This window comes from Henckelia pumila, chromosome 4 (assembly GCF_033568475.1).
Source record: "Henckelia pumila isolate YLH828 chromosome 4, ASM3356847v2, whole genome shotgun sequence".
Lineage (NCBI taxonomy): Eukaryota > Viridiplantae > Streptophyta > Magnoliopsida > Lamiales > Gesneriaceae > Henckelia > Henckelia pumila.
The window spans coordinates 95,764,933-95,779,838 of record NC_133123.1 but is presented as its reverse complement, the minus strand read 5'-3'; the positions used below and the strand labels follow the sequence as shown (position 1 = coordinate 95,779,838).

Genomic DNA, 14,906 nt, shown 5'->3' with positions numbered 1-14,906 from the left:
CCGATAACAACTCAATTCAATGCTAATACAACAACAACAAGGCAAACCCAGCAAATCTCAAAAGCTAGATCTTTGAATAATACTTCCAAAAATCATAACAATTCCGAACGTCGCTCTAATTCAAAACCGACAGATAATAAACGATTAGAACTCTGTCGAGAAAAACATACTCGAATCTAGAACGATTCTAACAACCTCCGAAAAACAAAACATATCTGATCGGAGAAATACTTACGGTATAACGGAGCTCTCACTGCAGTGATCACTAATATGCCTTCAGAAATAATTTCTAACGGCCGGATCGAGCTCGGGAGGAAATCTGGAAGCTTGGAAAAGCTTGAAGGCGTCTTCAATGGAGGAGAACCGATGGAGGAGAAGAAGATAATGCCAAGGAGACTAAGTCAATTCATTTCTAAGTTTAGATAATATAACAAATCCATTATTTGCATTTTAGTCCCTAAAATTTCCAAAATTTGCAAAAAGGACCCTGATCAAAATCAAACTGGCTCGAGAACTCTGTAATCTCTGATTAACTCAAATAAACTCATTTAAGATAAAAATGGGGCGTTACAATTCTCCCCCACTAAGAAGAGATTTCGTCCTCGAAATCAATGAGAATCACAACTCATAAGATAGAATAAAGAACTAAAGACAGTAAGAAGAACTCACGTCATCCGAATAACTCTGGAAAACGCTGTCTCATGCTAGACTCTGTCTCCCAAGTTGCTTCCTCGACGCCGTGATGGCTCCACTGCACTTTCACTAACGGGATCGACTTGGTTCTGAGTTGCTTTTCTTTCCGATCAAGGATCTGAATCGGTCGCTCAAAGTAGCTCAGAGTCTCATCTAACTCGGCTTCGTCAGGCTGAAGGATATGAGAAATATCTGGTTGATACTTTCGCAGCATAGAGACGTGAAAAACGTCGTGAATACCAGATAAAGACGGAGGAAGTGCAAGTCTGTAGGCAAGATCGCCTATCTTCTCGAGAATCTCGTACGGCCCGATGAATCTCGGAGATAACTTCCCTCTCTTACCGAATCTGACAGTGCCTCTGAACGGAGAAATCTTAAGGAATACACGGTCTCCCTGCTCAAAACTCAGGGGTCTACGTCTGACGTTCGCATACTTCGCCTGTCTATCTTGAGCTGGCTTCATTCTGGTCTGAATGATCTTAACCTGCTCTGCCATATCTCTAAGCATATCTGGTCCCAAATCTGGTGACTCGGACAAATCATCCCAAAACAACGGAGATCGGCATTTCTTACCGTACAATGCCTCAAAAGGCGCCATACCGATACTCGCTTGGAAGCTGTTGTTGTAAGAAAATTCGACAAGAGGCAAAGAATCCTGCCAACTAGTGCCAAAGTCTAGCACTACCGCTCGCAGCATATCCTCTAACGTCTGGATAGTCCGCTCTGACTGTCCATCGGTCTGAGGATGATAAGCTGTACTCAGATGCAATCGAGTACCAAGTGCCCCCTGAAGACTGTGCCAAAAGTGAGAAGTAAATCTAGGATCTCTGTCTGAAACGATCGACTTCGGCACACCATGCAATCTCACAACATTGCTAACATACAACTCAGCCATCTGATCATGACGATACGCCATCCTGTACGGAATAAAACACGCAGACTTCGTCAATCGGTCGATCACTACCCAAATAGCATCGCATCCTCGAACGGATCGTGGTAGCTTAGTGACAAAATCCATAGAAATGTGATCCCATTTCCATTCAGGAACAGATAAACTGTGCAACAGAACTCCTGGTCGCTTCCGTTCTGCTTTCACTTGCTGACAATTCAAACACCGAGATACAAACCTCGCGATGTCGCTCTTCATTCTCTTCCACCAAAACTGAATCTTTAGATCGTTGTACATCTTATGACCTCCAGGATGAATGCTGAACCAACTGCAATGAGCCTCTTGGAACGCTGTCTCAACTCCGGAACATCAGGCACAACAATACGGTTATTCACAAACAAGACTTCATCTCTAACCTGGAATTCAGACTGATGCCCAGATCTGACTTTCTCTACTAAAACCTGAATGCTCGGCTCAGACTTCTGTGCTTCTCTGATTGCGACAAACAACTCCGGTTCGGCTTGAATAGCAAACACTCTGATAGTCTCCCTATCTGTTTCAAACTCTAAACCAGAAGTGCAACAATCATCGATCAACTGAGAAACACCAATAGTAGAAAGAGATAAAGAACAAAGCTTTCGGCTCAAGGCATCTGCAACTGCATTCGACTTTCCCGGATAATACTTGATTTCATAGTCGAAATCCTTCAACAGGTTTAACCATCTTCTCTGTCTCATATTCAACTCTGCCTGAGAAAACAAGTACTTAAGACTCTTATGATCAGAAAAGATCTCGAAGGACTCACCATAAAGATAGTGACGCCAGATCTTCAAAGCAAAGACGATCGCAGCTAGTTCAAGATCATGAACCAGATAACGAGTCTCGTGCGGTTTCAGCTGCCTCGATGCATATGCCACCACATGCTTATGTTGCATAATAACACAACCCAAGCCTCGGTTAGAAGCATCACAATAGACTGTGAAACCTCTAGTACCCTTCGGAATAGAAAGAATTGGAGCACTGGTCAGTCTCCTCTTCAGATCAACGAAGCTAGCCTCACAATCTGGAGTCCAAACAAAAGCGCATTCTTCTGAGTCAGCTGGGTAATTGGCTTGTCAATAGACGAGAAACATTCGATGAAACGACGGTAATAACCAGCTAAACCCATGAAGCTTCGGATCTCAGGTACTGATGTCGGTTTAGGCCAATTCATAACCGCTTCTATCTTGCTGGGATCGACAGAAATCCCATCTTCAGAAATGATATGACCGAGAAAAACAACTCGATCTAACCAGAATTCACACTTGGACAACTTGGCAAACAACTGCTCAACACGCAAAATCTGCAAGACGATTCTCAAGTGCTCTGCATGGTCAGTACGGTTCTTCGAGTAGATAAGAATATCATCGATGAAAATAATGACGAATTCATCTAAATAACGCTGAAAGATACGGTACATCAAACCCATAAAAACCGCTGGGGCGTTGGTCAAACCGAACGGCATGACTATAAACTCAAAGTGACCATACCTCGTCCTGAATGCGGTCTTAGGAACGTCTTCCTCTCGCACTCTCAACTGGTGATAACATGACCTCAGATCAATCTTAGAGTAGACAGAAGAACCCTGTAGTTGATCAAACAAGTCATCTATTCTGGGTAAAGGATACCTGTTCTTGACTGTAGCCTGATTCAATTGGCGGTAGTCGATACAGAGTCGCATAGAACCGTCCTTCTTTCGAACGAATAGAACAGGAGCACCCCAAGGCGATACAATAGGTCTGATGTATCCCTTGGCAATCAAATCCTCAAGCTGCTCCTTCAACTCTCTCAATTCAACAAGTGCCATATGATAAGGAGATTTCGAAATAGGTTGAGTACCTGGCACTAAGTCAATACTGAATTCGACTTCTCGAATAGGCGGCAATCCAGGAACATCTTCCGAAACACATCCGCAAAATCTCTAACCACTGGTATATCGACCAAAGCTGGGCTAGATTTCAGTACATCAACTGCATACACCAAAAATCCTTCTGCACCTCTCTGTAGAAAACGAGTCATAGATAACACTGAAATCAAAGGAATTCTAGATCGAGAACCCTTACCAAAGAATTTCCACTCGTCTGCCATTTCAGGTCTGAACCTGACAACTTTCTGGAAACAATCAACTGTTGCCCTGTACGTGGTCAAAGCATCTATACCGACAATACAATCAAAATCTGACAACCCAAACACAATACAGTCGAATTCTAACAAATTCCCCTCAAAACAAAGTTCACAGTTCCTGACTAGTCTGACAGAAACAATTCCTCCACACAAAGGTGAAGTGACAGCTACTACTGTAGGCAACAATTCAGTTGGAAAAGCATGCAATAATACAAATTTCTCAGAGATAAAGGAATGGGAAGCACCTGTATCTATCAAAACATGAGCAGAATGACCAAAAATCGAACAGTTACCTGCTATAACATCATCAGGTGCTGCCTGAGCCTGATCCTCTGTCAAAGCAAAGACTTGTGCTTGCTGTCTCGGAGGCTGATTCGCACTAGAATTACCTCCCTGTCTGTTCTGCTGCTGAGGCTGGAAAGAGTGCACTGCAGAAGACTGCCTCTCAGGCTGAGCTGCAGGTCTAGATGAACTCCCACTCTGAGCTCTGTCTCTGTTACGCTGTGGGCACACCTTAGAGAAGTGTCCCGGTTGCTGACAGGTGTTACAATTGCCGAAGACTCCCACACACTGATCTGGTGAGTGTCTTCCTCCACACTTGCTGCAGTACAAGGATGATGACCCAAAACTCGATCCTGAACCGAATTGCTTCGAACCACTGGAACTGGACGAGCTGTTTCCTTGCCTCTTGAACTGTTTACCTCTTGCTTTGTACTGATCTTTTCTGTTTCCCCCACTGCTACCACCTTCATACCTCTGCTGCTGGTTCTGATGTTGAGGTGGCTGATTCTGGTACTGAGATGGTTGGTTCTGATACTGCCTCTGCTGCTGAGGTGCCCCCTGATTACCTCTTTGCCTCCACAAGCCTGCTTCTGCTCCCTTTGCGTAATTCATGGCATCCGCAAAGTTGCTAGGCCTGTTGGTGTTAACCAACGTGAAGACATCGGGGTTCAACCCGTTAATAAACTGATCTACCTTTGCTTCTTCATCTCCGGCAATTAGCGGTGCAAAACGCAACAGACTATCGAACTTAGCCACGTACTCTTCAATATTCAGATTCCCTTTCTTCAGATTTGCAAACTCTGCTCCCTTATCCTTACGATACGAGATAGGGAAAAACCGCTTATAAAACTCAGATTTAAAAAGAGTCCAAGTAACCTCTGTACCTCTACTCTCAAATGCTTTCTTTGTCCTGATCCACCAGCTCTTCGCAACCCCACGTAGCTGATGGATGACTAATCTGATTCTGCGGTCATCGGTGTAGTCAATGGAATCGAACAATTGATCAATATCATCCAACCAACTTTCACAGTCAACTGGACTTTCTGAACCCAACAACAACGGCAGATTGAACGACTGAAACCTCTTCAGCAAGGTTTCCATAGGAGTCGCTGAAGCATCCAACTAATCAACTTCAGTGCTAGCTTGCTCAGTTGTAGGGATAACTGGCGGTGCGTTTTTGTTTATCACTCGACGAGGACCCATCTGATAATCAAAGGTTAGGACACGAGATATCTCAATCGTTACAATCAGTGCCCTTACAACCGCTTGGAATACCGGATACCAGTCGATAACAGAAACATATATATCTCAAGTAGATCATGCTTTATTAATTTAAATCACACAACCATGTAATTCGAATAATGCTCAAACAATAAAGCATGCTCGCATGGAATTAAGTACACAATAAAATAATTCAAACACATGCGAGGAGCCAATACACGCAGACTCGATCTACCCGCTCACTCTAGTTCAACCAAGAATCTTAACGCTCTGATACCACTTAATGTGAGACCTCGGTTCTAAACATCTAATCAAGGAGTAAACAATAATTAAGCATACAAGATCCAAGTACTAAAAGCAAAGCCAAAACAAAAGAAGAAATTTTTTTTTTTTAAAAGGGGTTGCGCTCGGGCGGCCATAAACTGCCGCTCTAGCGCGCCCTACTCCTTGGCGCTACTGCCATGCTCGGAATGGGGTGCACTCGGGTTGCTAAAAAGTGCAGCTCGAGCGCCCTCCTACAGCAGAAACAGGACAGCAGAATTTTATGCTAAAAACTCAAGTCCAAAACCATCAACTAATAATCATGCATTACAATCATGAATTCTCCAACTAATACATGAAGTTCTAGAGTTGATCAAATGTCCAAAAGGCTAGAACATGCAACGAACATATCTCGACAAGGCTGTTACAATACGAATACAAACATAAGAAGTTCGAATTCTAACATGCTACTATCTATCTAGACGAACATGCTGACACGACTTCTAAACCGAGTCTCACTACTAGCTCTCCCTCTTGAAGCTAACCATGCCTCTTCTGACTTGGTCCTGCCCCACCTGTTGCCAAGTACACATACAAAACAAAGCAACAGCCGGAAAATCGGTGAGAATGATAATCCCAGTAAAAGCAACATATCAAATAATGGATATACAACATGCTATAAAACAACATATTTAAGTCGAAGCTAAAGATATGCATGTCTTTAAAACCAGGATATCGATTCTGATAACAAGGGAGTGCTGCTCTGCTTTTGGGATCCCGAGGATGAGATCACGTAACGACTCACCGACTCTCCCAATCGAGGTGGTGCCACGTATCCCACTCCTCTAGACTTTGGGCAACCATAATGAGTATGCTAGCACTAGGCGAAATACTACAACCTAGGCCACTCAATCATAGTTCCCAAACGTCTAAACAAAAAGGGCGGTTCTGCCTGCTGAAAACAAGATTGGCTCAAGATGAATGCATAACATAAATATAACACATAAGTCGTTTAACAAAATCCAATACAATCAAACTAGACACAAGTTCCTCATGCTAGAACAAGTGTAAATGCAAGTATGTGATTTCAAAGAGAAAACTCGAGAACCACAGTCCCGAGTATGCTATCCCGCTACGATGACTGCTTTTACCTTTCCATGCAGTAGCTTCCAATTCTTGACACGCTACAAAAGAGACTGTATCAACAACTATACAATCTAAACAATAACAAGGCAACGGTTCAAGGAAATTTTCTATACCGTTCTTCGTTCAAATCTCGGAAACGATCACACAGCTGCTAACTCTGGGCTTGGTACCTCCAAACGAATCTGTTACGGAGACAAAAGAATGATCAAAACCACGATCAACTTACAAGTCTAGTTCAACAACTCAAATACGGTTCGAAATCCCCAAAACTCAAACCGACGGCATAACGGCTATAAACTGAACAAACCGGCAACGCAGACAGCAGTTCAATACCGATAAAAACTCAATTCAATGCTAATACAACAACAACAAGGCAAACCCAACAAATCTCAAAAGCTAGATTTTCGAATAATACTTCCAAAAATCATAACAATTCCAAACGTCGCTCTAATTCAAAACCGACAGATAATAAACGATTAGAACTCCGTCGAGAAAAACATACTCGAATCTAGAACAATTCTAACAACCTCCGAAAAACAAAACATATCTGATCGGAGAAATACTTACGGTATAACGGAGCTCTCACTGCAGTGATCACTAATCTGCCTTCAGAAATAATTTTTAACGGCCGGATCGAGCTCGGGAGGAAATCTGGAAGCTTGGAAAAGCTTGAAGGCGTCTTCAATGGAGGAGAACCGATGGAGGAGAAGAAGATAATGCAAAGGAGACTAAGTCAATTCATTTCTAAGTGTAGATAAAATAACAAATCCATTATTTGCATTTTAGTCCCTGAAATTTCCAAAATTTTCAAAAAGGACCCTGATCAAAATCAAACTGGCTCGAGAACTCTATAATCTCTGATTAACTCAAATAAACTCATTTAAGATAAAAACGGGGCGTTACACTGATAGTACTTGAAATTTCGAGGACGAAATCATGTCTTAGTGGGGGAGAATTGTAACGCCCGGAATTATTTAATTTTAATCCGATAATATGTAATTTGGGAATATTTAGAGTTTTGATTTAAATTCTAATATTCTTAAATTATTTAGGATTGAAATTGAATGAAATGAGAAATTGAGGACTGAATTGCAACTAGGCAAGACTTGGAGGGCTAAAGTGCAATTTTCAGAATTTTAAGTGATTGCTCAGCATGTATACGTATGTTATGCTTAACATTTCAGACAATTGAAAGGATTTAGAACAGAGCAAATCGATTCCTTCTCATTTCTTTGAAATTGTAATTTTCAAATCGCCGTATCTTTTAATCCGGTTATCCGATTTTGATTTTGAAAGATGTTCTGGAATCCTTGCAAGAAGACCTTCGATTTGATGTAAGTTTTCTTTTAGTTCATCATGATTTGAAAAGTAGAAAATGGCAGAGATTAGATGTGGTTATGAATTGTTGTTGTTGAGCTTGTATTCTTTGTTCTATCGAGTTCGGGTTGAAGGATGGCTATTGATTATGTTCTTATGAATTTCCAGCTGATTATTCGATAGTATAATTGTTGATATGTTGAGGAATTATGCTGGTTTTGAATCATATACAACTGATATGAATGTTAGAATTGTTGTAGTTGAGTTTCGGTTGCCGACTTTAACCGTTATGCCGCCGACGTTATGATTCAAGTCTGTTTTGCTATCTTGTATTGAGTTGTGAGGATAGTGAGTCCTAGATGATGGTTGTAAGCTTTCTCAACTTTGTTTCAGATTGTGTTTAAAGACCATTGAGCTCGAGAACGCCATCTTCGAACCGATAGAGTGTTGAAGTAAGGTTTGAAGTTAGTCTCCAATGGAGTTTGAATGGTTCTAAGTGCAGATTTTGATACAAGTCTTGTGATTGTGTTGTTCAGATTTGGAGAGCTTGAACGCACCTTGGAATCATCTTAAACTTCACATTTGAAAGGTAAAAGTGGACTACTATTTTGAATGGGATTATAACTCGAGATGGTTTGTATCGAGTTCCCTAAATCACATACTTATTTGCTTATTTGCTTTTATAAGCTTTTATATGAATGGTTGAATGAGTCTTGATGTTAATGAATGCTATTTTGTTGATATATGATGCATTCATCTTGTAAGACTTGTTCTTTGATTTCGAAATGAACGGAAACGTTCGATTAGATGATTTGAGGAAGTATATATGTATGGCCTGGGTGGTTGACTTAGCATAGCGTCTGATTTACATATATAGTGGCTTCAAAGTCTAGAGAAGCAAGATATGTAGCCCCACCTCGATCGGGAGAGTCGATGGTTAGTTTTGATATCTTCTTCTCGGGATCCCAAACGATGAATTAGTGAACCTTGTTTTAAAACATGCATTGAAGTTATGTTTATATCATGAGTTTGATATATGATTTTCTATGCATGTTTAGTTGCTTTTACTGAGAAATATATTTCTCACCAGAGTTATCCGGCTATTGTTGTGTTGTATGTGTCATGGCAATAGGCGGGGGGTGGAACAGGGCAAAAGCGATCTTGAAGAACAAGGGATGAGAGAATAGCGTGATGATCCGAGTTTAGATGGTTGTGAGCTGTCTATGTTGTATTGAGTTAAAAAACATGATCATGTTGTGGTTACATATGCCAAGACTTATTGGCTATGAGGTTGTTGTCTTAATAATGTACACAACATATGAGATGATGTATATTATTTCTTAGGACTTGACTTGATATTGTATACAATGTTCCATGTTTGATATATGAGCCTATTATGTTGATTTTAAGGCTTTGAGATGATCTATTTCTATCAACTTATATCATGTTAGAATGCATGTTAGCTTATGATTTTGTATAGGCTATGTATGAGTTGACGTTAGATGAGAAATGAATGGAAGGACTTGAGTTGACAGCAAATTGATCTGTGTTTTGTTTCTACTGGATAGGTGCCCACTCGATCGGGTGATTCCTGCCGATCGAGCGAGGCCTTCAATTCTAAGGCAGTGAGGTGAGCACATTGGGCTCGCTCGATCGGTGAAGTTTGACCGATCGAGCAAGGCCAACATTGCTTCCACCCGAGAGTTGGGCTTCAGGGCTCGCTCGATCGGTAGCTTTTTACCGATCGAGCGAGGTGCTCCCTTTTAAATTTTTTTTTTATTTTTATTTTATTTAGTCTTTGATTCTTTGACTATTATTTACGATGATTTGATTAAAGAGAGATTAGAACTCGGGTCGTCACAACAATTTCAGCAGTAGCAAGAGGTATAGGAAAACTGCCTATAGCCTATTTGAAGCAAAACAGTCAGGAGAGGAATCTTTACGAACCTACATCAAAAGGTTCAATAAGATTGCTTTGGAGGTCCCGACCTGCGCTCAGGAGACCAAGATCACTGCCTTCACTCAAGGTCTTCGGGAGGGGGAATTTTTCAAATCACTAGTGAAAAAAGCACCCCGGACTTTCAAAGATTTGTTGGCTCGGGCCGAGAAATACATTAACATGGAGGAAGCTCAGAAGCAAAAAAAGGAGGTATCCCGGCGGGAGGGAGGCCGGGACCAAGGAAGAAGCAGGGAAAGCCATGATCCCATGGGGCGGTTGTCCCGGTATGCACCGCACCGAGGGATCCGAGATAGGGCTATGCCCGTATGTGAAGAAGGGGTTGAAGTCCAGTCCCCTGTTCCCAGAGAGAAGTCCTGGAAGTACTTTGCACTCCATCAGGAATGCACCCATGACACCAGTGAATGCCGAACGTTGCAGCAGAGACATCAATTGCCTTATACTAGAGATGGTAAGCCAGTCCAGAAAAATCCCCGAAGTCTGCCTTGGTTTCGGGGGTCACAGATGTCGGTTCCCCCCCGGGCTGTCATTCATTCCCGGGAGAAGTGGAAACAAGAGATAGATTCTACGAAAGAAGATAGAAAATCGGGAGATGGGCCAACCAAAGGCATCATTAACATGATATCAGGGGGATCTACTGATGGAGACTCAAACCGGGCTAGAAAGTCTTGGAGTCGGAAGGAGAGTTTGGGGGTAGAGGAAAGGAGACAGGGTTCAGGGCCCATCATCACATTTGGACCCCAAGACCTGGAAGAAGTAAACCTGCCACATAATGATGCTTTGCTTATACAAGCTCGGATCGCTAATTATGATGTACCAAGAGTGTTTGTAGAATTAGGAAGCTCGGTAAATGTCCTTTTCCAGGACGCCTTCGAGCAGATGGATCTGCAGGGGTATGAGTTGAGCCCGGTAAAAGCTGCTTTGTATGGATTTGCTGGGCACACAGTACAGCCTCAAGGGGAAATGTTGCTGTCCATAACCTTGGGGTCCGGAGATGAGAAGAAGACGGTCATGACAAGATTCACGTTAGTAGAGGCACCCTCTTCTTATAATGTCATCTTGGGGAGGCCAGCTATGAACTCTTTCAGAGCCGTGGCCTCAGCTTACCATCAGAAGATCAAATTCCCTGTGGGAGATAAGGTAGGAGAAGTCCGAGGCGATCAACCTTCTTCCAGAAAGTGTTATGCCGAGACAGTTAAAGTATATTTTAAGAGGGCGAGGCAGATCGGAAAGGAGGGAGGTCAGGGAGGAAGAGAAGTTTGTTCTGTGGAGGAATCTAAGGGCGAGTATGAGGAGGTGGAGCTGGTGCTCGGACAAGCTGGGAAGCCTGTCAAGATTGCCCAGGACTTAGAAGCAAATTTGGCCGAGCAATTGAAAAACTGCCTCATCCGGAACAGGGATGTGTTCGCTTAGGCTCAGGGTGATTTGATGGGAGTTTCATCTCATGTGGCAGAACACAAACTCAACATCACCCCTGGATCCTGACCAGTGCTACAAAAGAAGAGACATTTCGGGGCTGAGAAGGATAAAGTAATAGCGGAGCAGGTTCAAGAGCTATTACGGGCCGGGCACATCAAGGAAATATAATTTCCTACCTGGCTATCCAATGTAGTGCTGGTACCGAATGCTACAGGGAAGTGGCGGATGTGTGTGGATTTTCGGGATCTAAATAAAGCTTGTCCCAAGTATTGCTATCCTTTACCCCAGATTGACCAGTTGGTGGATTGAATTGTTGTGCTTAATGGATGCATATCAGGGCTATCACCAAATCCCTTTAGCCCTGGAGGATCAAGACAAAGTCAGCTTTATTACATCAGGAGGTACTTTTTGTTACGTGGTTATGCCATTTGGTTTAAAAAATGCAGGGGCCACGTATCAAAGGATGATGGACAAAGTGTTCCGGGAACAGATGGGGTGGAACGTGGAGGTATATGTGGATGATATACTGGTGAAATTCAAGACCCGGGGTTGTTTTATTCCCGACCTGGAGGAAACCTTTGCCACAGTTCGGCGGTATGGGATCAAGTTGAATCCAGCCAAGTGTATGTTCGGAGTGAAAAGTGGTAAGTTTCTGGGGTTCATGGTGACTGAACGAGGGATAGAAGTCAACCCAGAAAAGGTAAAGCTGTTGCAGGAAATGCCTTCGCCCACATCAATCAAGGAGGTACAGCGATTGACCGGGCGAATTACAGCCCTGACCCGGTTTATTGCTCGGTCAGCTCATCGTAGTTATCACTTTTTTCAAGTGTTTCACAAGGCCCAGAGGTTTGGCTGGTCCGAGCAATGTGAGCAGGCTTTTCAGGAATTGAAGGAACATTTGGATAGCTTGCCTATCCTAGTTAAGCCTGAGCCGGGGGAAAGTTTATGGATATATTTGTCTACTACCGAGAGGGCGGTCAGCACTGTTTTAATAAAGGAGGAAAAGGAAGATCAGAGGCCTGTATACTATGTCAGTCATTCTTTGAAGGGGGCAAAAGTTAGATATACAGAGATTGAGAAGATGGCTTTGGCTTTGGTAATAACAGCCCGGAAATTGAGACCTTATTTCCTGTCTCACCCGGTAACTGTCCTTACTAATAGCCTCCTAGGGCGGATCATGACTCATCCAGATGCCTCGGGGAGGCTCGTAAAGTGGTCAGTGGAGTTAGGAGAATATGACATTGAATACCAGCCACGTAAGGCCATCAAAGCCCAGGCCCTATCCGATTTCTTGACAGAGGTGGCCACTTTTGTTCAGGAAGAAGTATGGAGAGTATTTGTAGATGGAGCCAGTGGTGTTGGAGGCAGTGGCGTAGGAGTCATCCTGGTTTCACCCACCCAGGAGAAAATCAAAATAGCCATGAAGTTAGATTTCCAGGCCTCCAACAACGAAGCTGAATATGAGGCTGTGATAGCTGGGATGAGACAGGCTCGGGAATTCGGGGTAAGTCATATTATAATATACTCTGACTCGCAGTTGGTTGTCCAGCAAGTAAAGAAAACCTTTTGTACCCGAGAGGAGAAATTGATAAAATATTGTAAGGTGATTGAAGAGCTCGGGGCCGGGTTCATTACATGGAGTATAGAGCAGATACCCCGGGAAGAAAATATGGAAGCAGACGCCTTGGCTAAAAGAGCTGTCACTGGGGAAAATGATGGTAAAGAATCTTTAGTACAGAGGGAAATGGTGGCTGCCATAGAGGCCCTGGAGCCGGTCGTCCGAGAAGATACATGGATGGCCCCGATGGTCAAATATCTTACCATTGGGGATCTTCCGGCAGACAAAGGACAAGCCCGGGATATGCGGAGATAGGCACCCAGGTTTGCTATCTTGGGGGGTAGGCTGTATATGCGTTCCTATCAGGGCCCTTTGTTCAAATGCTTAACAACAGGGGAAACAGAATATGTCTTGCGGGAAGTGCACGAGGGATGCTGTGGAAACCATGGAGGGTCTATGAGTCTGGCTCGACGGGTACTGCTGTCAGGGTACTGGTGGCCCACTTTGGAGACGGATGCATCCAAAATTGCCCGGTCTTGTGAAGGATGTCAAAGGTTTGGCAATGTGCAGCATAGCCTGGAAAGTAATTTGAAGCCAGTATGGGCCTCGTGCCCTTTTGATCAATGGGGTCTGGACATAGTAGGACCTTTCTCACAAGCCCGGGCACATAAAAAATTCTTGCTGGTAGCCGTGGATTATTTTTCCAAATGGGTGGAGGCGGAGCCTTTGGCAAAAATAACAGAAGGCGAGGTGATGAAGTTTTTGTGGAAGAATATAGTATGCCGGTTTGGGCTCCCAAGGAAGTTGGTCTCGGATAATGGCAGACAATTTCAGGGGCAGAAATTGGCATATTGGTGTGCAGAGATGGACATTAAGCAGGCCTTCACCTCAGTCGCCTACCCTCAAAGTAACGGTCAAACAGAGGTAACCAACCGTACTATTGTTCGATCTTTGTAGGCTCGGTTGCATGGAATGGGGAAGGACTGGGTAGAGGAGATCCCGAGTGTGTTGTGGGCCTATCGAACCACTCCTCATACTGCTACACAGGAATCAGCTTTTAGCCTGGTATATGGTTCGGAGGCTATTCTGCTAGTAGAAATTGGACAGCCTTCAGCTCGAATTAAGGCATATGAGGATATAGAAGAAGGGGCCCGGGCACAAGAATTGGATCTCATTGAAGAGCGAAGGGAGAAAGAAGCTCGCAGAATGGAGGCCTATAGAGCTCGGGTGATGAGAGCCTATAATAGAAAAGTCAAGCCCCGGGAATTCCAAGAAGGGGAGTTTGTGTTGAAAAGGGTTAATCCAGCAGGGGAAGTGGGGAAGTTAGATGCCCGATGGGAGGGGCCGTACAAACTTATCAGAAAAGTCAGTGCTAATACTTGGTACCTGCAAGATGGTCAGGGACGGCTCCTCAAACGACCTTGGAATGTATTACACTTGAAGAAATATTTTGTTTAATTTTTGTTGGAGAACGCGGCGATCAGATCAATCAGGATTGATACCCGGTGCAGCGGAAGTTTAAAATTTTATATGGAACGATTCCATAATGGGTATCAACCTTACAATTAAATTGTGTGTGTGTAAAAATTAAATAACAATTATAAATTTTTACCTTTAATCTCGAATCGAGATTTTGGACACCAACAGATTGCTCTGCTCTTGTTGTATATCCCTGGAACTGATGGACGAACTGTTCTTCAATCAGGTCCATGAACGGATATTTAATCCCTCTGATAGATTGCACTAGAAAATCTATCAGAAGTTTCTACGAAGAGATTAATGAATTTGATCCGTTAAACCAGACTGTAATTCAAAATTCACAGACTGGATTTTACCGAGCATAGGGGAGAGGGGGTCGGCCACTTCAGAGGAAAATCACTAGGGTTTTTCGAAAATTTTGTGACCTGTTGTGTCTAATTTCTGTACTGCAATAACTTATTTATAATGTAGGCCGCTAACAGCTTAGGGCCCATTAGTCATAAGTTCAAGCCCGACAAGCA

General features: G+C 43.2%; 1 protein-coding gene across 1 annotated transcript; it reads left to right on the top strand.

Annotated features, from left to right (window-relative positions):
• Positions 1-13,878: 13,878 nt before the first annotated feature.
• On the top strand, positions 13,879-14,364 carry LOC140861427 (uncharacterized). The gene has a single exon (XM_073264446.1). It carries the CDS (start codon positions 13,879-13,881, stop codon positions 14,362-14,364), a length of 486 nt encoding a protein of 161 aa, XP_073120547.1.
• Positions 14,365-14,906: the final 542 nt, after the last annotated feature.

Excerpts from the sequence above, each read along its gene's own strand:
- LOC140861427 (XM_073264446.1), top strand. The coding sequence starts at position 13,879 with ATGGGGAAGGACTGGGTAGAGGAGATCCCGAGTGTGTTGTGGGCCTAT.